The 26,855-nt window shown below is 38.9% G+C and overlaps 2 protein-coding genes across 2 annotated transcripts in view; one reads left to right on the top strand and one right to left on the bottom strand.

The window, feature by feature from the left end:
* Positions 1 to 12,891: 12,891 nt before the first annotated feature.
* Positions 12,892 to 23,186, top strand: LOC127638363 (microtubule-associated proteins 1A/1B light chain 3B). The gene is made up of 4 exons (XM_052119851.1): positions 12,892 to 13,131; positions 19,717 to 19,772; positions 21,164 to 21,270; positions 21,560 to 23,186. The coding sequence occupies exons 1-4, from the start codon at positions 13,092 to 13,094 to the stop codon at positions 21,732 to 21,734; spliced, it is 378 nt and encodes a 125-aa protein (XP_051975811.1). The 5' UTR covers positions 12,892 to 13,091; the 3' UTR covers positions 21,735 to 23,186.
* A 538-nt stretch (positions 23,187 to 23,724) lies between these two features.
* LOC127638351 (zinc finger CCHC domain-containing protein 14-like) overlaps positions 23,725 to 26,855 on the bottom strand; it is a 45,394-nt gene continuing 42,263 nt past the window's right edge. Inside the window, exon 13 of the mRNA XM_052119834.1 lies at positions 23,725 to 25,221. Within this exon, the coding sequence (XP_051975794.1) occupies positions 25,166 to 25,221 (56 nt within the window). The 3' untranslated portion in view covers positions 23,725 to 25,165. The remainder of the gene's footprint in view (positions 25,222 to 26,855) is intronic.

Raw genomic sequence — 26,855 nt, 5'->3', positions numbered from 1 at the left:
TGTTTCCTGTATTTTTGAATGAATCAATAATTTATATATATATATACAGGGTTGGGAGGGTTACTTTTGAAATGTATTCCACTACAGATTACAGAATACATGCTGTAATATGTAATTTGCAACATATTCCATTAGATTACTCAAGGTTAGTAACATATTCTAAATACTTTGGGATTACTTCTGGATTACATGTTAAAAATACATTCTCTGAAAAACCTAAATATCTTATGCAGTGTTGATTCTAAAACAAGATCTAATTGATCTTGTTTTAAGGATTTTTTGATATTTTTACATGAAAACAATACAACAATTATTATCAAGAATATGATTTTTGCCCTAATATCAAAAGTCTTACTAGAAAAAAAGAAATTATGATCCAACATGAATTTTCTTGATAAAAAAAATATGATCGTGTCTGGTAACGTGCATGTAAAATAGCTAGAAATAGCATTTTAGCTTAGCGTAAAGCTGACACTTTACACAAGGTTTATTTCTATTTCTTCTTCTGCATACTTACTTCAAACTTCTCTGTCTGCTCGTATGAATGTAACACATCATAAGAAAGTGTTTTGCTGCTGTTCACTTTAGATCGCATCATTTATATGTATAAATGTTTTCCATCTGAAAGGACTAAATATTAAATGAAACAAATGACAATAAAATGTAAAGTAATCTCTTCAGTAATCAAAATACTTTTTGAATGTAACTGTATTCTAATTACCAATTATTTAAATTGTAACTGTAGTGGAATATATTTTTCAAAATATAAGTTAAATTATGGATATCTGAAAACTTCCTCTTGCTTAATGAGGACAAAACCGAGGTCATTGCTTTTGGCTCTTCGTTACGTATCACTGACATTGAAAATCAGTTGGGTACTTTGTCTTTAACCATACACAATAGAGTTAAGAACTTGGGTGTCATCATTGATTCTGACTTATTATTTGATAAGCAGATAAATGCTGTTGGTAAAGGAAGCTTTTTTCATCTAAGGTTAGATTAAAAATGCTAAATTAAAAGTTTTCTCTCACAGAAGGACTTGAAAATAGTGATTCATGCTCTTATTACATCCCGGCTGGATTGCTGCAATGCCTTGTATGTGGGTCTGTCTCAATCTTCTTTCTCACGTCTGCAATTAGTCCAAAATGCAGCAGCTAGACTTCTAACGGGTACCAAGAAAAGAGAGCATATTACCCCAGTTCTCGCTTCCCTACATTGGCTTCTAGTTAGTTACAGAGTTAAATTCAAGGTTGTGCTGTATGTTTATAAGGCCTTGCATGGTTTAGCCCCTCAGTACATTGCCGATTTACTTCATCTACATTCGGCACCTAGGTTCTCTTCGATCATCAAATCAGTTACTCCTCTCTGTTCCTCGATCCTGTTTGAAAACCAAAGGTGATCGGGCGTTTGTGGTTGCGGCCCCCAGGTTGTGGAATGAACTCCCATTTGTTGTTAGGTCTTCTTCCTCATTGCCTATATTTAAATCTAGATTGAAGACACATTTTTTCTCTTTAGCCTATAATGTTGGTTGAGAATTATATTTTTTTTTGTGTAGGTTTTAAAATGTTTTATTAATTTGTTCTTTTTAACATTTTATAAGTTCTATTTAATTCTGTTATTAATGTTTGTAAAAAATGTTACATAATCCTGTTACATGCATTTTGTTACTCCCCAACCCTGTGTGTGTGTATAATATATATATATATATATATATATATATATATATATATATATATATATATATATATATATATATATATATATATATATATATATATATATATATATATATATATATTCCCCATAAAATATAGTATATGGATTATAGTACTATTTCAATGAATCTTCCGGGTTAAATACAAGTTAAGATCAATCGACAGCATTTGTGGCACAATGTTGTTTACCTCAATTTATTTCGAATAATGTCTCATTTTCTTTAAAAAATCTGGGTTACAGTGAGGCACTCACAATGGTGTGATTGGGGCCAATCCTTAAATGTAAAAATTTGTGTGATATAACATTTGCTAACTTTTTCTGTGTAAAGTTTTATCCAATTTTACAACGTTTTTGCCACGATGACATAAGGCTGTAAACACTAAAACCCCAATAATAAAATTACAAATTTTATCTAAATAATTCATAAAAATTCAGTTTAATAGAAGTATCGGTATTGATATCAGCGATATTGGCCTAAAAGTACTTGGTACTGGATCGAAATGAAAATATCGCCCATGCCTAGCTTAGGGAGGTGTTGAAGGTGTGTGTGAGATCAAAGAAACACAAGCAGGAGTTACAGAAGAAAACATGGCTGGTGACTCAGATGGGATGTCCCAATGTACAGATGATGGAATGAGAAATGAAGGGCAGTGGTCAGACGTATCTGATATAGCAAGAGTGGCTGAAAATGATATGTATACTTTTGAACAGATCGACTCTTTTCTAGTTGAAACAAAAGGAAAAGCAGGTGTAGAATTGAGTGATTGTTTTTCCAGATCTTGAAAAGTTTATTTCCTCTATTATGTGGGTGAGTAGCAATGAAGAGCTCTCACAGCAGAAGAGGTTTCATTAAAAAAAAGCACATTACTGCTATAACAGTTATTACTGTTAGTCTTGCGGGTGGGATCCCTTAATGTTAATGAGATGAGGGATGGGAGAAAGAATAGGTTACTTTCAGTGGTTATACATTTGAAAGATCTAGGTGGGATTTATTACAAGAGACTCATAGGCCTTGTTCAGACTGTCACTAAAAATCAGATATTTTTGCATATGCAGATTGTATCCAGATACGTTTTTGATAGTTTGGACAGCAAAAAAACCACATGAAGTCGGATTTTTCAGAATCTGATTCAAACCACATCAGGAGGTGGCTTCAAATACAATTGAAATCAGATTTTTTCTCAATCTGGATGCTCTGGCTGCTCAATTTGGATTTCAAATGGTCTTTTACGTCACTCTTAACGTGACACACAACAATGACGGCAAAAATCGGTGACTGCAGCACCGAACATCACAATATTTACCAGTCTCCTTTTTCGCTGAGTTTTTCTGGGTGCGACGGAGGAGTTCAGCATCGCGACTGGACAGGGCGCTTATTTGGAGAGCGAGACAATGCACCTCCATTTTTCCCACATCTGTTTTGAAAGCATCGTCACGTGGGTACGCCTACATCATTACCAAAGCAACCCATGCAGATAGGTTGGTTATGTCTGAACGCGCCAATCTGATTTGATCACTTGCAATTAATTGTGTGGACAGTCTGACTGAAAAGATCCGATTTGAGAAAAATCTGATTTGACTGCAGTCTGAACATAGCCATAGTGATCAAAACAATGAAGCTGAATGGGGCTTGTTGTGGGAAGGAGAGAAAGTCCTTAGTCATTGGTCCAATTTGAGTGCTGGGGTGGCAGTACTTTTTTCCCCCTATAGTTAAAGTGAACATCTTCAAAAGTTGAAACAGAGAGATTGCTTATTGTGAGGGCAGAAATTATTTGTGAATGTTTACGCTCCAAATATAGGTGCAGAGAGAATACGCTTGTTCACTGAACTAGAATATATTTTAAGACAGTAACGTGACAGAGACCTCATTATTTTAGGGAGAGATTTGAATTGTACATTGGATTTTACACAGGGCATGAATGGGGAAGAACCTCATGCAGAGTCTGCCTTGTGCTTAGCCAATATGATAAAAAAATTTAACCTCTCAGATATATCGAACATAATCTGTTTACACGTCAATATACATGGGTGAAGATTAGTAATGAGAAGGTTTCTTCTCCATGGTTGGACAGATTTTATACATCACGCAATATGAGGAATAGAGTTGTAAATTCAACTATTTTTCCCACATCGATGTCTGATCATAAATGTATCACTATTGAGTATACCTTGCTATAAAAAGAATGCATAGGAGTCATTATTGGCATTTTAATTTAAAATTATTAGAAGATAAATATATTTGTGAGAATTTCAATTTGTTTTGGGAGTCTTGGAAGAGTGAAAAAATTGCTATGAAAATTGCATTCAATGGTGGGAAATAGGGAAGGCACAAATAAGGAGTTTTGGCCAACAATATTTATCACATACTTTGTTGTGTATAAAAAGACATTGGAATGGCTTGAAAAAGAAATTATTGGTATTGAGCAAAGTATGATTGCAAATGACTCTGTAAACCTTAAAGATCTGTGGACTGAAAAGACGAACCAGCTGAGCTCAATTTTAAATGAAAGAGTGAAAGTAGCTCTTGTGAGGATTCGGTTTCTAACAGCAAGAGACATGGACACTCCTACTTTTTTCAACTTGGAGTGTAAAGCAAGACAAGAAAAACTGATGTACTGTTTAAAAGACTGTAATGGTCGAGACACTTCTGATCAAGTGGAGATGCGTAAAATTGCTGTGGTTTTTTATTCCAGTTCATACACTTCCGAAAATTCAGATGAGCAATGTAGAAACTAACTGCTTTATGGTTGCTTTATGACCTTCCAATTTTAACTTCAAAGCACAAAATATTTCTAGAGACTGAACTTGCCTATGAAGAAGTCACTGCTGCTGTTATGGAGCTTTCAATAGGTCGTACACCTGGAATAGATGGACTGCCTGCTGAATTCTATAAGACATTATGACCTGTTATTGGACATGATTACTTTAAGGTTCTTCAACATAGCATCAGTGAAGGAATCCTTCTTAAGAGCTTTCAGTGTGCAGTTCTAACGCCGCTCCCTAAGAAGCCGCTTTCCAAATGTTTGGCAAATAGATTAAACAATGTACTGAATGTATTCATATGTAAAGATCAATCTTACAGCATAAAATACAGATTTATTGTGATTGTTTTGATAACAAAATTGAGATGGGCTTTCTGTCTTTAGCTCAGGAGAAAGCTTTTGACAGGGTGGATCACCTTTTTCTCTTTGACACTTTAAAGGATTTTGGTTTTGGTGATAATTTTCTTTCAATGATGAAGTTGTTGTATACTAAAGCCACATGTAAGATAAAAATGGATGGTGGCTTAAGTATTCCTATGAAAGTCCAGAGGGGGAAAAGACAGGGTTGCCCTCTTTTAGGCCAACTTTATGTCATAGTCATTGAGCCCCTGCTATGTAGACTAAGAGGAGAACTAGCAGGTCTACAAATACATTTTCTAGATCCTCAACCATCTGTCAAATTATCAGCATATGCAGATGATGTTACAGTCTTAATCAGAGGAGATAGTGATGTTGAAGTGCTAAAAGATGCTCTAGAGTGTTATGGGAGAGCATCATCAGCCAAAGTTAACTGCCATAAAAGGGATGCTGTGTGGTGTGGCCAAGCTGTTAAAATTCCATCACTGCCTGGTGGTTTACTCAATGTACAAATGAGTACAGAAAGCAAAATTGGGAGGGCCTGCAGGAGAAAGTGTGTGCTTGGTTGCCTCATTGGAAATGGATGTTGCCCCAGCTGTCCTACAGGGGAAGGGTGCTGATATGTAATAACCTCTTCGCCTCATCCCTTAGACACAGAATGATGATCCTTGAACCTCCAGAAGTCCTTGTGAGACAAATTCAGAGATATCTGGTGGATTTTTTCTGGTCAGGACAGCATTGGCCAAAGGCTCCAATGCTGTATCTGCCCAGACAGGAAAGAGGACAGGTCCAAGTTGATATCAGATCCAGAGTAAAGCCCTTCAGACTTCAAATGGCTCAGAGAATCCTCTATGGGAAGGATGTGAACTGGGCTGGGATAGCATGCAACTTATTGAGGAAAGCAGGTAGCATGGGTCTAGATCACCACTCCTGATGGATATAAACAATTTAGATCTTGCAGGATTAGCATAATTTTATAGATCACTCTTAAATGTATGGACACTTCAAGTTCTCTCAGGAGCCAAACAATGCCCAATGTCTTTGGCAGAGAGAAGAACCACTGCTATTTAACTCTGCACTGAATCTGGATGTTTTTAAGGAAACATCTCTCAGGAAAAGTCTGTGGGCTGCAAAAATCACAAAAGTTGGACATTTAATACCTATAGACATTACTCAGAAACTCATAATGGAGAGATGGACATATCTGACTTCCAAGAATTGGGATTTTCAGCTGAGACTGAAAGCTGGGAAGAAATTAAGGGTGGCCTGTTATCTTTTAAGACACCTCAGCTGGGAGTTTTCAGCAATACAGGAAGAAATCACTGTACACACTGTGTGTAAAAATACTGCATCTTCATGCTCCTGCAAACAAAAAGGAGTCCAAATGACAAGAGGTGTTTGGGATAAGTGCATCCCCCAGGGGCAGCTGGAGGACCTTGTACAAACCTCTCATTGTAAAAAGCTCTGGAGATCCTCAGTGAAGGATAGTGCATGGTATAATAGCCAAAACCGACACAGAGCACGTCTTGATCCACAGGTGAGGGAGGGATGCCCTTTCTGCAGGGTACAACAAACTGTTTTTCATTTATTTTTAAATTGTGCTAGATTACATTTGTTGTTTCCAACAATAGATAAGTGGTGCCAGGCCCTGAGAGAAGTCTTTTCACCTATTTGTTTCATATATGGACCTAAATATAAGAGAAAAAAAGAGTCTTGTATTTTGCTAAACTTTTTATTTGGGAAAGTTAAAATGACTGCTTGGTTGTCACACAAAGAAAAAAACGATGTGGTTGTAAGGCAGGTGCCAGTGAGTCTGGTCTACTCCTCGAGAAAACAAAAGGCTCTCATGAGAATTAACATCTGAACTCTCTCTTGCATATGTAACAGCAACATCCAAGATGCAACAAACTGTGCAGCTAACACCTCCCTTCTAAAATCTCTTCATCTCACTCCTTCTCCTCCTCATTTAAAGCTCACTAAAAACCTATGCAATGTGAAGTGTGTACAAAAAAGTAACTATAACATGTATCATTTAAAGTGTCTCAGTGCACCTGGCAAACTGGTCTCATCCTCCCAGCCATAATGAAAAGCAAAAAGAAGTAATAAAATATGAGAACTGTGGTGTGCCCCTTAAAGGTGTGCCCTCCCCCAGATCCTCCATACCTCCTGTATGTAAATCTACAGGAACCCCCTCAATAGGGGACCAAAATCTAATTATAATGACAGACACCACCATTTGGTAAGCATGTTGAATTATCTGGGTATTTAAGGAGATGTGACACATTGTTCATGGTTCTCTGTGGTCAGACGATCCCACACAGTTTACTGTGTGTAATTTATATCAGGTGATTGCAGTTCGAATATCTTAGGTTTTGATTAAATGTCTAAATTTGATTATCACTGTCTAATTGGAATTGATTAATTGATTATGTTACCTGGTCAATAAAGTGTAAACATTTAATTTATTCTTGACTGACTCTGAAATAGTTTTTCCCAAACAGATAATATAATTAAAGGAGTTAAAAAGAATAATCAAACATTCGCTCACTTTTAATAATGCTCAGATATCATTAAAACCTTTTTCATTTATGGAGTCAGATGAAATAACGAGGTAATACATAAGAGAAAATGTATTTCATTTAATCTTGTTGTGTTGCGTAACAAGAAAGACAGTAACGCTCAGAGACCTTTACCCGTATTATTGGAGACCACCATTGGACCGATAAACGGGCTTACACGGTAATGAGTCTTATGTAGATTCAGTCCTAAGGACTTTAATAAGATTACAAATAAAAATGTAATATATGTAATATAAACTGGTTAATGACCTTGAAACTTTTCAATATAAATGGGGTGTAAATCAATGCACATGTGATGTTGCTCATAGTGGCAATTTGCATATTTTTTTTTTTTTTCTCATTGCGTAATGTGATGTTTTAAGATGTGCTATTTAAGTGCAAGCAATGATATTTCTATGAATGGAAAAACTTTTGGGTATTTTAGTCAAAAGTCTCATTGCAATCTCTCTCTCTCTCTCTCTCTCTCTCTCTCTCTCTCTCTCTCTCTCTCTCTCTCTCTCTCTCTCTCTCTCTCTCTCTCTCTCTCTCTCTCTCTCGGATCTGTACATAAAAAGATTTGTGCACATATGGGGGATGAAACATAATGTAAAATGCTTTTACACAGACGATTCTGAAATCTGGAAGGCTGAATATGGATGCACACAGAACATCTGGCTGACTTGAGTTGGAAGAAAACAGGCATTTACTGCAGAAATACTCAATACTCAATTATTAGTCTCCAAAATTGCCTCTTACATTAGCTAAAAGCTAATGGAGTCTCGGAATGACTGGTGACAGAATATATTACTACTTGTATATTAGAAACAACAGATGCAGACATTGGAAATAATATTTTGGTAAGTATACATTTATCTTTAAAGATTTTTTTCATTCATTTCACTGCATGTAAGTGTATGGCAATTGCACAGCATCCAACATAGCAGAAGGTAATTTTGAAAAATCTGTTGTGAGAGAGATGAAAAGAGAAATCTGTGTCTGTCTGTCTGTCTGTCTGTCTGTCTATCTATCTATCTATGTCTATCTAAATAAAATATGAAAAGTTGTAACCTGTTTAACAAGCTTGACAACAGATGCAAAATAGTTTATTTCTTATTAGAAAAGACAATGAATACGCATATAAAACACAGTCTTGTTCAGCATTGGTTTGTTTTTCCTCTATAGACGGTGTCATCAGCACATTCAAAACAACACAAACATCATGATTACTGTTGTAACCTCCGTTCCCTGATGGAGGGAACGAGACGTTGTGTCAAATGTAGTGACACAAAGGGTCTTTCTTGAGATTCTCGCATACCTCTGGATTTGAGAAAAGGCCAATGAGAAATTGGCAGACATAATTTGCATGTCCCGCCCCTGGACATACGGGTATAAAGGGAAGCGGACGTGCGTCTGTCAGTCAGGTTTTTCACTGAGGAGCAGAGTGTATGGTTCGGCCGTTTACAGTGGTAGGTCTAGTGTCGTGGCAAGAGGGACACAACGTCTCGTTTTCTCCATCAGGGAACGGAGGTTACAACAGTAACCATGATGTTCCCCTTCTGTCACTCACTCAACGTTGTGTCGAATGTATTGAAACAATGGGTCCCATTTAAAAACTCCATGCAAGCTACTGCATGCTCAGGTTCCCAGCACCCCTGAGGTGTTAACAAGTGACATGACTATCATGGGAGCAAGCCGGCCAGACGCGGCCTTTTCTCTCTCTACGTTTCTCGTCATAGAGCATAAAGTGGCTGGGGCTATCTTAACGCTATAAAACGCATCGGAAAGGCGTTTTTTTTCCATTCCTATTCTTTCAGGGGTAAAATACTCTGCGGAGTATATCCTGCCCAGGCTTCAATGCGTCACATGGGTTGTCAAGCCACACATGGAAGTGCGCGCAGTGGTAGGTCCTACCTAGAAAGGGAGGAGCTCTACAACACAGTGACCGGGGGCAAAGAGACTGCCCAAGGGAGACGTGGGTCCGCCAACAGGGGGACCGTACCACGGAAAATACATCACAGGGAGTTGCCTGAAAAGGGAATTAAGCCTGTGGAGCCCTACCCCAGTAGAGAGTACTTGAAACTCATAGTGGGTCTAGTCGCAAATTCCTCTGCTAAATTAGCAGGCCAGAGGGCTAGGGAGGAGTCATCCAGTGAGCCGAGTTAGTGTGATCTCCTGGGATAAGAGCGCACGTGTTCACGTCAGTGGAGGGGAAAGGCGCTATGTGCAAGCGGTACACCTGGTCAGTTGTTCCGCATTACAGAGTTCTACCGGCTCGGACCTGACAAAACACGGGACGAGACCGACTCAAACCTGAGATTACAGAATCTCGGCTTTAGGTATTGGGTGTTGTCCAGCCCGCTGCTTTGTAGATGTCTGCTTAGGGAGGTGCCGTTGACCAGTGCCCACGTGGATACCACACTTCTCGTCGAATGGGCTCGAACCCACAAGGGGGTGGGCATGTCCTGGGTCTGGAAGGCCAAGGAAATGGCATTGACGACCCAGCGGGCAGCCTCAGTTTGGAGACAGCATTCCCTTTCCACTGTGTACAAAAGCAGACAAGAGCAGCTCAGAGCCTCTAGAGCTCTGCGTGCGGTCCAAATAGATATGCAAAGCATGTACCAGACAAAGCAACGAAGGCTGGGTTCATGACCTGGTCCCTGAAGGGGGTCGCAGGAAACTTGTGCACATAGCCTGGTCGCAGTCTTAGGATGACATGAGCATCTGCCGGACCGAACTGGAGTTCAGTTGCCTGGAGGCAAGTGTCGCTGACAGAGAAGGAGGGCCATCTTTGAAGAGAGGGCCTTGGGCTCAACTGAATCAAGCGGCTTGAAGGGGGTTCTCTGAAGGCCCGAGAGGACCACTGAGAGATCCCAGGAGGGGAACAAGCTTGGCCGGGAAGGATTCAGTCTCCCGGCACCTCTTAAGGAACCTGATAATCAGGTTGTGCTTAACCAAGGACTTACCGTTCACTGTGTTGTGGTGGGCTGATATAGCGGCTGCATACACTTTCAAGGTGGAGGGGGGACAGCCTCCCCTCCAACCTCTCTTGCAGGAATGAAAGCACTGACCGAACTGTGCATCTCTGCTGGTCTTCAGACAGGGTAGAACACCAATTTGCGAACAAGCCCCACTTTAGGGCATAAAGCTGCCTGGTTGAGGGAGCTCTGGCTTGGTTTATCGTGTCTACATGATCACCACCCACCTGCGGGTGGTAGGTCACTCAGATCCTCCACGTCCCATCCAAGGGCCAGACGTGGAGGTTCCAGAGGTCTGGGCGCGAATGCCAGAGGGTGCCCCATCCCTGAGAAAGCAGGTTCTTCCTCAGGGGAATTTGCCAGGGAGGTGCTGTCGCAAGGAGCATGAGATCCGAGAACCAAGACAGAGTGGGCCAGTAAGGAGCCACTAAGGTGACTTGTTCCCCATCCTCCCTGACGTTGCACAGCACCTGTGCAAGAAGGCACACTGGGGGAAATGCGTACTTGCGCAGCCCCCCGTGCCAGCTGTGTGCCAGCGCGTCTGTCCCGAGGGGGGACCAAGTTAGGGACTACCAGAGTGGGTAGTGGAAGTTGTTTTGGTAGGTAAAGAGATCTATCTGTGCCATGCTGAACCGGTCCCAAATCAGCTGGGCTCCAATCATCCAGCCTCCACTCTCCGCTGAGTGAGACCTGCAACGACAGCACGTCCACTGAGTATGTTGAGGTTGCCCGGGATATGAGTGGCGTGCAGTGACCTGAGTCGCTGCTGACTCCAAGGGAGGAGATAGCGGGTGAGTTGTGACATATGACGAGAGTGCACGCCGCCTTGACGGTTTATGTACGCTACCATCGCGGTGCTGTCTGAACGGATCAAGACGTACTTACCCCGAATTAGCGGGAGAAACCTCCGCAGGGCAAGGAATACAGCCAGCAACTCTAGGCAGTTGATGTGCCAATACAGCGGGGGCCCTATCCAGGAGCCAGCAGCTGCATGCCCATCTTGGGACTCAAGTCTGAAGCAAGTGCTGAAGCGTTCTCATATGCATTAACCCGAGCGGCGCAACCATGGCCGAGGATACCATATGCCCCAGGAGTCTCTGGAATTGATTTAGAGGAACCACTGTGCCAGCTCTGTGCTGGGTCCAGTGGAGACAACGTACTGGCCGCGAGGAGAGCCGGTCTTGCGTCAGACCCGAACGGAAGCAAACGAGCATGCTGGGGGGGGTTAGTGGGGATTTACCTGGCGAAACCAAGCCTGTTGCTCTCCCAAAATCGCCTTCATCGCCGGCCATGCCAGCCTTAATCTCGTGGGAAGAAGGCGCGGTGCACAGCTGAAGTGGCTTTGCCTCGGATGGAAGAAAGCCGCCGATCGCAACGTTGCCATGGCTATGTTCTTGCAATGAGAATATAAACCATTCATAAGGCCGTAGGAAGACTCTCCCTTGACCAACAAGGTATAAGTGTATAAACTTATACACTTATATTTTTTAAGTGTATAAAGACCCATATTTCTTTTAGTTTTTTCCTTTATAGCAGTGGTGCCTTTTTGACTCCCCCATTGTATGAGAAAATATTCGAAGACCCCCCATGTAGGCTATTAGATATTTATATTATAAGATTTTCCTTAAAACTTGTGATTCCAGAAATTTCTAGAACTGTATATTCTTCATAAAAAGCAAGCTTCATTAAGATAAATTATAATAATTATATTCAAATGATAATTATCTATCACATTTTAAATAATTTTAAGAGTTCTTGAGGCCCCCTGGAACTGTGCTGAGGCCCCTAGTGGGTCACGACCCCCTGGTTCAGAACCACAGTATATAATATAAATAAACAATATATATATATATATATACTCCTGCATACACTCCTGCACTACCAACAGTTTGGAAATCTGACAGTCTGTGAAAGAATGTCTTTACATCTATGGAAGATAAATTGTAACAGCTGTTTTCCCTCATATTTATTCAAGAAGGTGCCATAATCTATTTTTCCAGGAAGTCTCATTTGATCACATTCAAGCTTTACCACTGACTTATTTAAAGGTGTTTGTTTTTGTGTAGGCCTATATGGTATAGAGATAGTTGTATTGCAAGTTCTGCACAGCAACTTGCATAGGGCCTATATCAGTTGCATTGAAAACATGGAATATGTCAAGTGAATCATTCAGTCTGTATTGACATATGTTGATTCAATTGCAAACTAGGTTAAATTTAATCGAATGCAAAATTGTGTACTGTGTAGATTGAAAAGGAAACTCAATCTATAGTTCATTTAATGTTGAAAAGTAAGACGTTGAAATAACGTCGCGATATCAACGTTGATTCGTTTTGAAAAATCGAAACCAAATTCAACCTTGATCCATGACGTTGGTTCACCCGTGAATAAACGTTGAAATGCCGGCTGGGTTAACTTAAATAATGTTCCAGTGAGGGGTCAGACATTAAAGTGACAACCCCCAAAGCGCTTCCCCTTTCCCCTATGCACACTGCATTTGCACCATGACGTCATGGATCAGCTGACCTGTTTGTTTTGCTTGGTAAGACGGACTTCACAGGGTCAAATCAGCGACAGGAAGGAGACTGTAACGTAACAGAATTACACGATTTTGGCATTTAAAAGCCCCAACAACAGATCAAGGTCTACTCGGAGAGAGATACATTGGACAAATAAGGCAGGTTTGCCTAAAGAAGACACTGTCTGACCTAATTTTTTTTAAAATGCCTACAGAAAAGACGTTCAAACAAAGGAGGGCATTTGGTAAGTGCACCGAGTTCATCTCATCCGTGATAAACGCATATCAATGTTTTGCGTTTTATATACAAAATCAATTAGATTGCGTTCAATTTACAGCATGATACTTAGTCTTTTTTGTTCACGATTGTTATTTGTATTTATGATAGTGTATAATCTACTTATTGTAAGTGTGTTGAAATGTACTATATGTATCTTATATTATAATAACTAATTTTTGTGTTGTGAAAAAAATAGGCCGAGTTTTGTTGCTCTCTCAAAACAACACAGACAAACTAGGTTGAAAGGGTGTCGGCTGTTTATAGTCGTTATCTCAATGTTCAGACAGTAAAGGCATGTAACAACAATACCGAATTATAATGATAACATGAACATCATAAAGAATGTGTAGGATGTTATTTGAAACGGATTCTGTCGCAACCTATTTGTGGACAGATGTTAGCGAAAAACAAAGGACTGCAGGATTGGGGGATGGGGCTCGTCGTTTAAGGTTATTTGAAAGGACTCAAGTAAACAAACAACGATTGCAACGCAAATATTTGTAAAATGCTGTTCAACGGTTTTTCGAATATTTTTGTGAGTATCCGGCCTATTATTATCGCATTCACGCTCTGTTGGAGGACTGTTGAAGGCCAAGGAACGTCGTTTTGAGTTGTTTTCGTTTTCTTTACCCCAGATTAAAATTGATTTTAATTTTTTTACCTTTTGTTGGGAATCAACTGGAAAATAGTTGGCAACCTAGTGAGCTGCCTAACTACATCTGGGGTATTAATAGCATATACTAAAGTCTTATAAGAGCCATGGTGTTGATTCATATTTATATATATATATATATCAACTCATACAGTCGAAGTCAGAAGTTTACATACACCTTAGCCAAATACATTTAAAATCAGTTTTTCACAATTCCTGACATGTTATGATAGAAAACTTTTCCTGTCTTAGGTCAGTTAGGATCACTACTTTATTTTAAGTATGTGAAATGTCAGAATAATACTAGAGAGAATGATTTATTTCAGCTTTTATACTTTCATCACATTCCCAGTGGGCCAGAAGTTAACATACAATTTGGTAGCATTGACTTAAAATTCTTTAACTTGGGTCAAACTTTTTGGATAGCCTTCCACAAGCTTCTCACAATAATGCCTCCTACACACTACATGACTTTCAAAGACGTGGGATTGTGGTACCGTTCATATTACACAAAACTGTCTGTCTTGTCATGAAAGTCGTTGGGTTTTCAAATTACACAAGGAATCGGTGACAGGGGTGAACAAAACATTTCACTATTGACAAATCTCCGATTACTCTGCATGGACTCCAAATTAAGTTTCACGACGGAGTACATATGAGATATGAAAACAAATGCATGATCATCAGAATATTATGTGTATGTTTTTAATTGCCTAAAGGTAACATATATTTTATTGGCTACAATATGAAAAAGTACCTCATACAGAAAAAGCTTCCTATTTGCTTACCTGACTGTCCAAGAGAATTGGCAATTTCTCTCCAACTCTTCTCTTACTCCACCCGGTTGTGAAACATCAAATAGGCACTGGTGCTCCTGCCAAAGTTCCACTAATTTTTCCTCCATTTCTTCGGTACAATTAAACTTTCTTGATACTGCAGCCATGCTAGCTGATGTTCTGTTGCAGGTACATCAGGACTCCTCCCACTGAAACTTCCCGTGCCCTGTTTCTTGCTCTCTCATCGACTGTAGGTCAACGCTGCAGTTGTATTCAGTCAAAACACATTTCACATTGCATGATTTGGCAGACTGGTCCAGATATTTAACATGCTAGATATCTCGCTGATCATTCATATATTGCGTTCGTCGCTCATGGGAGCGAGCTCTGATTTGCCTATGATTTCGGGCTTTTGTCGGCGATCTCCATAAAACTGTTGGCGAGTGAAAATCGAATAAAACAAAACCTGTGTTCTGTTTCATTTGTTGCGGTGCGTCTACATTGTTTTTTTTTTTAGCACATTTTTCACAAAGATTTAACGTTCTGAACAAGTTCAGGTTTCATAGAGGTGACTGTTACAATGCTTAACATTATTCCAGATTATTCTACACCAAGCAAAGTTTCTGTGCTTTCAGGAGTGGTTTTTTTTTTCATTCTGGTCTAGTGTGCTGAGGGGCCGCCATGCCTTGTATGTCTACTGTTACAATACTGTAACAAATGTTGCCAGTGATTCTAACAACATGTTTAACAATACACTGCAGTGTCAGAATATAAGGTCCTGGTGAAAGTAAATTAAATAAGACAGAAATATATTACTTTTGTAATATCCTCACAAATATTCAAAGTAATAATAATAATACTGTATTAAATTATAATGACAATCTGGACAATGATAAATTATTGTTGGCTTATAATAATAATTATAAATTATTATAAAGTAGATTGTATACACCCTGTTCATAAAAAAAGAGTGTTTTGTAAAAATATATGCAGGTAAATATATATATATATATATTACTGTATTGTGGAAAACATGCATAAACTTAATCAATTAACTTGAACTAGATTTTTATGTTTCAGTAAACAATTTGAATGCACTTGGCTACAACGGCTGATAGGATGAATTTAAAATTATGATTTAAATCAATTTTATGTTATTTTTTTAAATGGGCCCCTGAGTTGATCGGTTGCTTGGGGTCTCAGAAATCATCTGACTGATGTCTTGAGATGTTGCTTCAATATATCCACATCATTTTCTTTCCTTATAATACAATCTATTTTGTGAAGTCCACCAGATCCTCCTGTAGCAAAGCACCCCCACAACATGATGCTGCCATCCCCATGCTTCATGGTTGGGATGGTGTCTTTGGTGTGCAAGCCTCACCCTTTTTCTTCCAAACATAACGATGGTCATTATGACCAAACAGTTCAATGTTTTTTTTTTTCATTAGACCAGAGGACATTTCTCAAAAAAGTATGATTTTGTCCCCATGTGCACTTGCAAATTGTAGTCTGGCTTTTATATTGTGATTTTGGAACAGTGGTTTCTTCCTTGCTGAGCAGCCTTTCAGGTTAAGTCGATATAGGACTCATTTTACTGTGGATATAGATACTTGTCTACAAGTTTCCTACAGTATCTTCACAAGGTCCTTTGCTGTTGTTCTGGGGTTGATTTGCACTTTTCGCACCAAACTACGTTAATTTCTAGGAGACAGAATGCATCTCCTTTTTGAGCGGTATGATGGCTGTGTGGTCCCATGGTGTTTATATTTTTGTACTAGTGTACTGTTGGCACTATGGTACCTCAGGCATTTGGAAATTGCTCCCAAGGATGAAACAGACTTTTGGAGTTCCACCATTTTTTTTTTATGAGGTCTTTGCTGATTTCTTTTGATTTTCCCATGATGTCAAGCAAAGATGCACTGAGTTTTAAGGTAGGCCTTAAAATACATCTGCAGGTACACCTCCAATTCAGTACACCTCCTATCAGAAGCTAATTGTCCAAAGGCTTGACATAATTTTCTGGAATTTTCCAAGCTGCTTAAAGGCACAGTTAACTTGTATGTACACTTCTGACCCACTGGAATTGTGATATATTCAATTAAAAGTGAAACAATAAACAGTTGTTGGAAAAATGACTTGTCATGCACAAAGTAGATGTCCTAAATGACTTGGCCAAAACTATAGTTTGCTAATATTAAATATGTAAATATGTTAATGACTGTGTAAACGTCTGACTTCAACTGTATGGCTCATTTCCATCACTCAAGTTGACACAACCACCCCTAACAATATACATTTACAATATAAGAGGGTTTAGAAGCTTTAGTAGCAACAAAAAAAAAACGAAAAAAAAAAAATCACATACTTGCTCAATGTACACACTTGCACGTGGGGTCATAATTGATCAACTTGTTCTCAGACAAGTTCATGAACCCCACCCCGACTTCCGTCTTTTCTTGATTGCCTCAAATTCTTTGAAAACATGTTTACCCCCCAAAAAATATCAGCGTGGTGATGTTTTCTAGAATTTGTATGTAGGCCTAGATGTTGTTTTATGGTTGCTGTAGATACTGGCCTGTCTTCTCATGATGAGTCATGTCTTTTGTTCAGATTCAAGTTATCATGCATGGTACAGAGAGGACTTCCTTGTTTCTGTTTCTGCTTGTTAACTCATTAAGTGAAGAAAATGTGGAACAAAGGATTCTACATAAAAAAAGTTAACTAATTGTCTAAGCAATTTTGCCCAGTTTTACTTGAAAGAGTGACATAAACACTGGAACTGTTGTTGAATATTTTCTTAATGTCCTGAAAGAGAAAATTGTAGTAATCTGGATTAAAAGCATCTGAACAGTTTATTGCCAGGACTATTGCTCTGTCTCGTATGCCAACAGCTGGACCAGAGCCTTCATAGTGTTGGTGCAAGCTTTGGTCTAAGCAAGTGGTTCTCAATTCCAGTTCAGGGGACCCCCAGCACTGAACATTTTGGATGTCTCCTTTATCTGACTCACCTGATTCAGATCATGAGCTCATTAGCAGAGATCTCCATTTCTGAACTAGGTGTCAAATAAGGGAGACATCCAAAATGTGCTGTGGGTCCTGGATAGGGATGCACCGATCCGATACCCGGATCGGTATCAGCTCCGATACTGACATTTTAAAACGTATCGTGTATCGGTCCGACAAGCCCGGTGTGTTAGTTATGTTCATTACCATCAAGTAAAAAAAATGACATAAAAGAACCATTAAAACACACTTAAAATAGTTCATATGACTCATGCATTTTATTCAAAGCCACTTGAAGACGTGCAATAGCTCTGTGAATTACAAAAGGCTGTGTTTAATAAGTAAATATATAAAATGCACGTGCAGCTCAAGCACTTTATTGAATGGCGCTGGTCTGTTTACCTACACGTGTGCGCCTATTTTTTTAGCCTTCACGTGGTGTGCAGTTTTTGAGCGCTACTCACGAACATCTCAGGTGTAGATGCTCAATAGTTTGATTCACTTATATGCATTTAGAATGGCACTGGAGGTGTTGTTTTTTTTTTTTTACCAGATTTTGAATAAGAAGCAAATTAAACTACTGTGAACTTGCCTACAAGCAGACACATACAGGACTTCTTGGAGAGTTCAGAATGTCAATATAAAAGCGTGAGGGTTTAAAAGTTAAAGGTGTCACAGAGAGACTCACGGAGGCAGAGATATGAAGTTCCAGGGTTTATAGAACAGATGATTGAAACAGTGATTTAAACATGGTGAGTAAATCCAGTTGAGCAGAGTGGCAAACAACAGGTGAGTAATATCCAGACAGGGTAAAGACATGATGAACAGATAACTCACAACAGTCTTATGATACTTGCAGGCAAGGATGTAGACACCGGTATGTTTGGCATTGTAGAAAGTTTTGGCGTCGCAGTGATACTATGGATGTGAACAGACAAAGAGTGTGTGTGAAATCGGGGTATATATATATGCAGTCCTTGATTAGCCAATAATGATATGCAGGTGTGTGTAATCAGAACTCAGGTCTGAGTGAGCACTGTGACTTATGTGAGGAAGGAGGAGAAAGAGAGACCGGTGGGATCCGTGACAAAAGGTGCACGATTGAGATGTATTACTCACGAACATCTCAGGTGTAGATACTCAATAGTTCGGTTCACTTATTTGTATTTAGAATGGCACTGGAGGTGCCACCTCCGCGTCACCGTTAAGCCTGGTTTAAGCTGTGTCTCATTTGAAGGCTGCGTACTAGCTAGGACGCGGTCTTTGAAGGCAGCGGTATACCGAGTACCTCCTTTTAAACGAATCGGCCTCCGTTGGACAAGCGGAAACAGAACTTATCATGGAGCCTTTATGGCGTATGGGCCCGAAACGAGACAGCCTTATACTCAATAAAAATTACTTCATCGCAGCATTGGCAGACGTGCACTTTGACTTTGCTAGAGCCCAATTTGCACGGTGGTGTGCATCCCATTTTTGTAACAGAGCAAACAGTGGGCGCGGTGCCTCATTAAAAATTATACCAGTAGGGCTGGTCGATATGCTGAACATGCGTGTATGACATGAACGGTCAAATACATTTCAAAATTATGCCAAAATGCTCATGTTCATGTGGTATTTTGGTAAAGACAGAGAGTGTTTTCGGGTGATGGGAAAAGATATGGCAGCTTGCCCATCATAAGCGTGCGCTGCTCCACACAATCAGTTTCTATGCTAGGATGTGCAGTTGAGTCGAATATGTACATCTTGGAAATTTACATATGCCAATTTTAGCCACAGGAAGTGGGGGAAAAACAGGAAAGTTTCAGGAAGTGAAAAAAAGATATTGCTTTAATTCTGTACATTTTTTTTTTTTTTTTTTTTTTTTTATGCTTTCAACAGTCAACTGTTAATCACAGAAATTAACACATAAAATTTACCAGCCCTGGTTAAAATCTAGTTTTTCTATTAGGACGAAAACTAACCTTATGCTAGGAACCATTAAACCTAAGCATACTGAATTTATTTATATTTGAGTCTCAGACCCACCCAACCTCTCATTGAAATTTAAACAAGCAAGTACACTGCACCGATTATGATCTGCCTGTATCTAATATCCGTTCTTTTTTCCTCTGTACAGAGCAGCGTGTGGAGGATGTACGGTTGATCCGGGAACAGCATCCCAGCAAGATCCCGGTAAGCAGATTAAATGCATCTAAAGATCTGGAGAGGAATTTTCAGATTTAGAACCAGTAGAAAAGGCATCCACACTTAGTGTGAGTGGTTTCTTATGTTCCTACCAATACATACCACAGTTCCGTTTTATTCCCCAATGTCATTCTTTTAATGTCATGTTTTCAATTTACCTTCCGTTAAAATATGTTTGTACGTGCTTGTTTAAATGCCAATTTTTTTAGGAAGTTAAATTAGAATTGCTAATGTTTTTTTTTTTGCAGCATGTAATGGTCATAATAGGTTAATCTTATGGAGAATCTCAAAAGAAAGCAGGACAATAGACCTGGTAAAACAACTAACCTATGAATGTCTGTGTTTGCATTTATGTAAAGTGCACCTTTTAGTCTCTTAAAGACCAATCATTGGTTTTGAGGCCTGGAATCACCTCTTTTGACAGTGCCTCAGGGTTAGCCATGTCTATTGTTATTCGAGCTGACCAGTAAAACGTGGCAGTCAACTTCCTATCTGCTGTATAGACACAAATCACCATCCAGAGCATATGCTTTGAATGATCCATGTTCTCATTCCCCCTTAAAGTTATGGAACACATTCAGTGTTGTTTTAACTTTCACTTACATTGTTTCTAGTTATGTACAACTACCAACTTTGGCTTGAAAATGCCAGGCCTGAAAGTTTAAAATAGTTTGAAAAAAGAAGGCTTGGTATTTTTGTTTGGATTAACAAGCACAAAAGTCAGACAGACAGACAGACAGACGGATGGATGGGACATAGATTTGAGCTGTTAAGAGTTTAAATTGTAGATTTTATGGTCATTTTAGGGTTTACAGTGTTATGTAGAGTCATGGCAACAAAGAGAAATTCGATATCTTTACACACACACAAGGTTATTTTACCACACCTAAATAATGTCAACACCTATATTGTTTACATCTTGTGGCATACCTTTTAAACTGGCTATTTTAACGTTTACGGATTTGCCCCTTTCACTTCGAAATATAGGTTGAAATATATATATATTTTTTAAATTAAATGTATATATTTTTTGCGGTAATCAATTTTTGAATTAGAACATTCCTTTAAAGGTCTTGTGTGTGTTTACATTTGAACGATTTGACAGTTTGATAGTAATTACGAGTATTCTGTGGCCCATTTGAACATTCTGTCAATGTAAATCTGTGGGATTTGTGGGATTTTTGATCATTCATTACATCAAAACTGTAAATCAAATCAGTTAGAAAGTTGGGTAGATGTAGCTTGAAAGCTCTAGGAGGGGATACAATTAAAAAAATTTGTTCTTGGTTTTGGGAAAACCCTAATAAGCTTAAAGTGTCGAACAGTATGTTGACTTTGTCGAGCCAGCATAATAATTTTGCATGTTGATTTTGTTTCAGGTGATCATTGAGAGATACAAGGGAGAGAAGCAACTTCCAATTCTGGACAAAACCAAGTTTTTAGTTCCTGACCACGTAAACATGAGTGAACTTATTAAGATAATCAGGTAACGTCTGCATGGGATGTCTTGATTTCATGCTTTTACCTCTTTCCTTCCATTATTTGTTTATTCCTTTGTTCATTTATTCATCCTGAAAGCCACCTTCTGCTAACTTTCTTTGCAATAAAATGAAAATCACAATTTAAAATTGCTAATTTAAATCGCAATGTCAGAGCAAATGATTTGACATCATTCAATTTGACCCTGAATTGAATCCATTCAAAAAAATCTGGAATTATGTTAGACTTTGCTATTGCATCTCTGTGTATTTTATCTTTGTATTTGCTTCCAATAGGAGACGCCTCCAGCTCAACTCCAACCAGGCTTTTTTCCTTCTTGTTAATGGTCACAGCATGGTATCTGTGTCTACTGCCATTTCCGAGGTCTATGAGCGCGAGAAAGATGAGGACGGCTTCCTGTACATGGTCTACGCCTCCCAGGAGACATTTGGATCTGTGGGCTCTCAGTAATAATGACATATATGATTGGCTTTCTTTCTTGGACAATAAAACAACCTACCCCCAAACCATGTGTCCCTTAAATCTAGCCCCTCCCCTTACCAACAGGACTGTAGGAACCAGCTGAACTTTAAGTCCTTTTGGCCCCAATCCCAACTGAATCCTAACCATTATCCAGAGCTAAATCCTAAATTCCTTTTCAACCCTTTAACGTTGAATTCCCTATTCGTGTTATCATTATGTATGATTCATCATTTGTTTGGTTTTTGTCATGTTATGGTCAGCTGGACAATGATCCAGTGTGTTTTAATAAGATTTACTCAATCTAAAGCTTGAAATAATGACCTCTGGGTATCAAGAGATGGGATCATCTCTTTCCCTTAGTGGTTACAAAAATTATCCAACACATCTAGATGAGGCATCTGTTACATCTGACGTTAAGCAACCAAATAGTTTTGTAGGTTTTTGGTCTGGTCCATTACAGCTTGGCTGGGGTTGGGTTGCTGCTAGTACACTTTGGCAAATTTCTAACCCTCTTGTTCCATGACTAATATTTGGATGGCACGCTTTGTGGACTCATCTTTACTCGTTGAGTTTGGCAGACTTTCTTACCCATAGATTACCCATAGTCATTACAAAAGCTGTTTACGGCTGATAACCGCATTCCATTTCCTGCTAGAGGAAACTGTGTCGTTTCTAACCCTAACCCAAAGGTGTAGCTAATTGGGTCGTGAGCGTTGAGGTAAGCCAAGGTTTGAAATAACAGCCGAATTGCATTCAAACTTTTCAGTGTGTTCCACGGAAAGTAGATGTTTACTTGGAATTAAATTTTGTTTGCTATTATACAAAAACAACAACCCAGCTTTGATTGTAGTATGAAGCTTTATAATGTCAGTATAGAAAGGTCAATAAAAATAATTATCTGACAATGGTACATTGAAAGACAACTTGAGCGAATGAATGTGGCATTAGCGTCATTAATGTTGTACAATGAAGCGATTGTGGACCAGGTAGACAGGGCAGATGTAGCCCAGTCTATATTGAAATGCGCCTGAACATCCTTGCTGTTTTAGGTGCACGCTTTTAGTCTACTCAATTTTATTATAGAATTATTTACATACTTTATAAATGCATAACTGTGAGCTGTTGTAATCTTTCCATCTGTATGTCATTTACAGTTAACTATACAGATAAGATTAGATGCCTTTTCTCCTGAACATTTATTAGCAATTTAATTGTCTTGCTCTTATTTAAAGAGATGTTATTGTTTTGTTTGTTTTTCTTGTATAAAAAATAAATCATATGTGATTTTATTGTGCAATTTACAAAAGTGACTCTTTAACTAAAATTATCAACCCGTTATCAAACTCTTTTCTGCATTTCTCCTGCGCTCAGATGTCAGATTTACAGCAATATGACACTTCTAATAATGTTGGTATTTTAAAAATAAAAGAGGAATATGCATTCTGTCTCTGCGTTTCTTTGAATGCCTTAAAACTTTAAGAAATGTTAAAGCTACTCTACTTGAATATCTTGCATTACATTTTCCTATAACCAGACAGATATATATGATATAGCTGTTCGAAATGTGTCACAAATCTTTGTAAATGGTTTGTAATCAGCAAAAACTATTCTGACTGCAGTTTGTGTGTGAGCCAACAAAAAAAGCTTGGTGGCTGCTCACAACCAATGGCATGAGTTTGAAGTAGGTCTACCTGCAAGACATGGGGAGTGTTTGGGAAACCTGTTTAGAATAGTTATTTTTGCAATTTACTTTGATGCCACAGAAATAAGTTTAAGTTTAAAGAAGTTTACTTTTAATTTGTATTGCTGGTATTGGCTAGTTAGGCAGATATTTTACATTTTAATGCCATGTTATCTGTTAGGTATATGAAAAGAAAATTTCAATGTATAGGGTCTTATGATTATTCACTGTTCAAACCGTTCTACCTAGGAGTGACAACCAAACAAATTGCATTCACACAGGAAATTTTATATTTTTTAATTTAAATTGAAAATTTAAAACAAATTTACTTTAAAAATAGTCAAATTGATACATTACAAAAACAACTTTATCATTCAAACATCATTAAACATTCACCTCTGAATACAAAATGGCAGCGTCTGCATTGTCATTTTAAGTCAAAAGACTTGCAAATACACTAGACTTGAGAATACATACAGCATGTAGTAATGTATAAAGCACCATGCATAGCCAGCGATTGTAAGATCTTTGTAAATAAAAAGTACAGAAACATTCTGTTAGAGGCAGCTATACGCTGAACAAATACTTGGATCATAAATATACATTTTGCTTTTAGTTTTCCATTGAATGAGAAAATGGGATGGAACCTCTTGGGTCTTATGTTTAAGGTGGAATATTTACCTTTTTTTAACAGTATGGAAAACCATAACATAACATGGGAAAACCCATCATTTTTAACTTTTCAATGTGACAAAATGATTTGTTTCCCATCAGAACTCGAATTACAGAAATCTTCAGACCATTTAAGCTATAGAGCGCAACAGTCTGGTTCCGGAAGTAAAAATCCCATTCATTTATCCCTTTCAATGATAACTTGTAAACCTTTTTAAGGCAGACCTACTGTGAGCTACGAGACTGTTCATCAATGGTATATGTATACACATCATTTAGCTGAGCACCATGGTGACATGGCACTTATTTATCCTTTATGAGCAAAGAGATTATATAAAAAAGAATATAGCAAACATTCCAAAAACTAGAACATTAAAAAAAAATACCATGATTTCTACAAAAAACGGTCACTAACATATAACACATATGATGCTTAAGAGGCCTTCCTGGCAAATGTTTCTATTGGTAGTCAAAAAAGCAAAGCATGACCTCTTCAGACACTTTCCTCCACAAAGTTTTAAAATGTCAAGTTGATTTCACAAGACAAAGAGATTTCAGTTTTTCCTTCTTTTCTCAATAATCTCCATAAGAAAATGCCAGTATCCTATTCTCAAAGGTTGACTCATAGACACACCATGAGCAAAAACACTGCCATCATTGCACATTATTTGGCGAGCATGATTGGTTGGTAAACCCCTTCTTGTTTTGCTTCCAAGAATGACATGTGAGGCAAATGTTGACTGATACACTACTGGCTGCTCCACTGTGACTTGCACAGGCAAGTTTGAAGTGTGATTTTAACAGTGTAAAGAGAACTGAAGAACACAAATAGAAGAATGTTTTCGTACTCCTCCAAATATCCCTTTACAAAGATCCTAGGTGCCATGCAAGATCAAGCCTCGATTCTGTAGCAAAAGGGTTTCACTGGAAGCCATGACTGATCAAACTCGATCACTTAATCCTCCTGAAAAAAGATTCTTTAATGTCTTTACTCAGTGAGGTCTTGCATGGAAGTGTATTTACACACTGAGGACATTGCAGATCCAAACCAGTTCTTACACAACATTTAGTCCCCAGAGTCCTGGCTGTCTGACTGCGAAGAATATTTCAGACGAAATATCCCTGCAAAAAGAAAATATAAAGAAAGGTTATTTTATTATCAATATTAATGTTTAAATGCAAAAAATGACTAGACTATTGTCTGAAAAAATGCGAGTGGTGCTTGTTCGTGCAAAACTGCCATGATGCGAGGTTATTCTGGAAGGTTGCTATGCTGTTCTGGGTATTTAACAGGGTATTGCTATGTGGTTGCTAGGCTATTTGTGGTGGTTGCCAGGGCATTGCTATGTGGTGCAAAGAGGTTGCTAGGGCATTCTAGGTGGTTGCTAAGGCACTGCTAATTGGTTGCTATGCTGTTTTGGGTATTTGCCAAGGCATCGCTATGAGGTTGCTAGACAATTTGTTGTGGTTGCTAGGGTGTAGCTTTGTGGTATAACACAATTGCTAGGGTGTTCTGGGTGGTTGCCAGGGCACGGCTATGTAATGCAAAGCAAATGCTAGAGTGTTTAGGTAGTTGCTAGGGCACTGCTAATTGGTTGCTATGCTGTTCTAAGTATTTGAAAGGGCATTGTGGTTGCTAACATGTTGTAGGTGGTTACTAGAGCACTGCTAACTGGTTTCTATGCTGTTCTTTATTTGGCAGGGCATTGCTATACAGTTGCTAGGCCATTTGTGGTGGTTGCCAGGGTGTTGCTATGTGGTGCAAAGTGGTTGCTAGGTTGATCTAGGTGGTTGCTAGGGCATTGCTAATTGGTTGCTATGCTGTTTTGGTATTTGCCAGGGCATTTCTACGTGGTTTCTAGGCTATTGATTATTGTTGCAACGACATTGCTATGTGGTACAACACAATTGCTACACAATTGCTAGTGTGTTCATAGCAACTAAATATTCTGGGCAGTTGCCAGGGGATGGTTATGTGGTGCAAAGCAGTTGCTAGAATGTTTAGGAGGTTGCTATGACATTGCTAATTGGTTGCTCCACTGTTCTAGGTATTTGCCAGGGCATTGCTATGTGGTGCAAAGAGGTTGCTAGGGCATTCTAGGTGGTTGCTAAGGCACTGCTAATTGGTTGCTATGCTGTTTTGGGTATTTGCCAAGGCATCGCTATGAGGTTGCTAGACAATTTGTTGTGGTTGCTAGGGTGTAGCTTTGTGGTATAACACAATTGCTAGGGTGTTCTGGGTGGTTGCCAGGGCACGGCTATGTAATGCAAAGCAAATGCTAGAGTGTTTAGGTAGTTGCTAGGGCACTGCTAATTGGTTGCTATGCTGTTCTAAGTATTTGAAAGGGCATTGTGGTTGCTAACATGTTGTAGGTGGTTACTAGAGCACTGCTAACTGGTTTCTATGCTGTTCTTTATTTGGCAGGGCATTGCTATACAGTTGCTAGGCCATTTGTGGTGGTTGCCAGGGTGTTGCTATGTGGTGCAAAGTGGTTGCTAGGTTGATCTAGGTGGTTGCTAGGGCATTGCTAATTGGTTGCTATGCTGTTTTGGTATTTGCCAGGGCATTTCTACGTGGTTTCTAGGCTATTGATTATTGTTGCAACGACATTGCTATGTGGTACAACACAATTGCTACACAATTGCTAGTGTGTTCATAGCAACTAAATATTCTGGGCAGTTGCCAGGGGATGGTTATGTGGTGCAAAGCAGTTGCTAGAATGTTTAGGAGGTTGCTATGACATTGCTAATTGGTT

The sequence above is a fragment of the Xyrauchen texanus genome, chromosome 46, assembly GCF_025860055.1.
Source record: "Xyrauchen texanus isolate HMW12.3.18 chromosome 46, RBS_HiC_50CHRs, whole genome shotgun sequence".
Taxonomy (NCBI): domain Eukaryota; kingdom Metazoa; phylum Chordata; class Actinopteri; order Cypriniformes; family Catostomidae; genus Xyrauchen; species Xyrauchen texanus.
Note: the sequence above shows the minus strand (reverse complement) of the source record. Positions and strands in the feature narration are given on the sequence as shown.

Bases quoted from the DNA above. Each gene is read 5' to 3' on its own strand.
- LOC127638363 (XM_052119851.1), top strand. From the start codon at position 13,092: ATGCCTACAGAAAAGACGTTCAAACAAAGGAGGGCATTTG. The intron at 13,132-19,716 runs GTAAGTGCACCG...TCCTCTGTACAG, and splicing joins CAAACAAAGGAGGGCATTTG to AGCAGCGTGTGGAGGATGTA. The intron at 19,773-21,163 runs GTAAGCAGATTA...ATTTTGTTTCAG, and splicing joins AGCATCCCAGCAAGATCCCG to GTGATCATTGAGAGATACAA.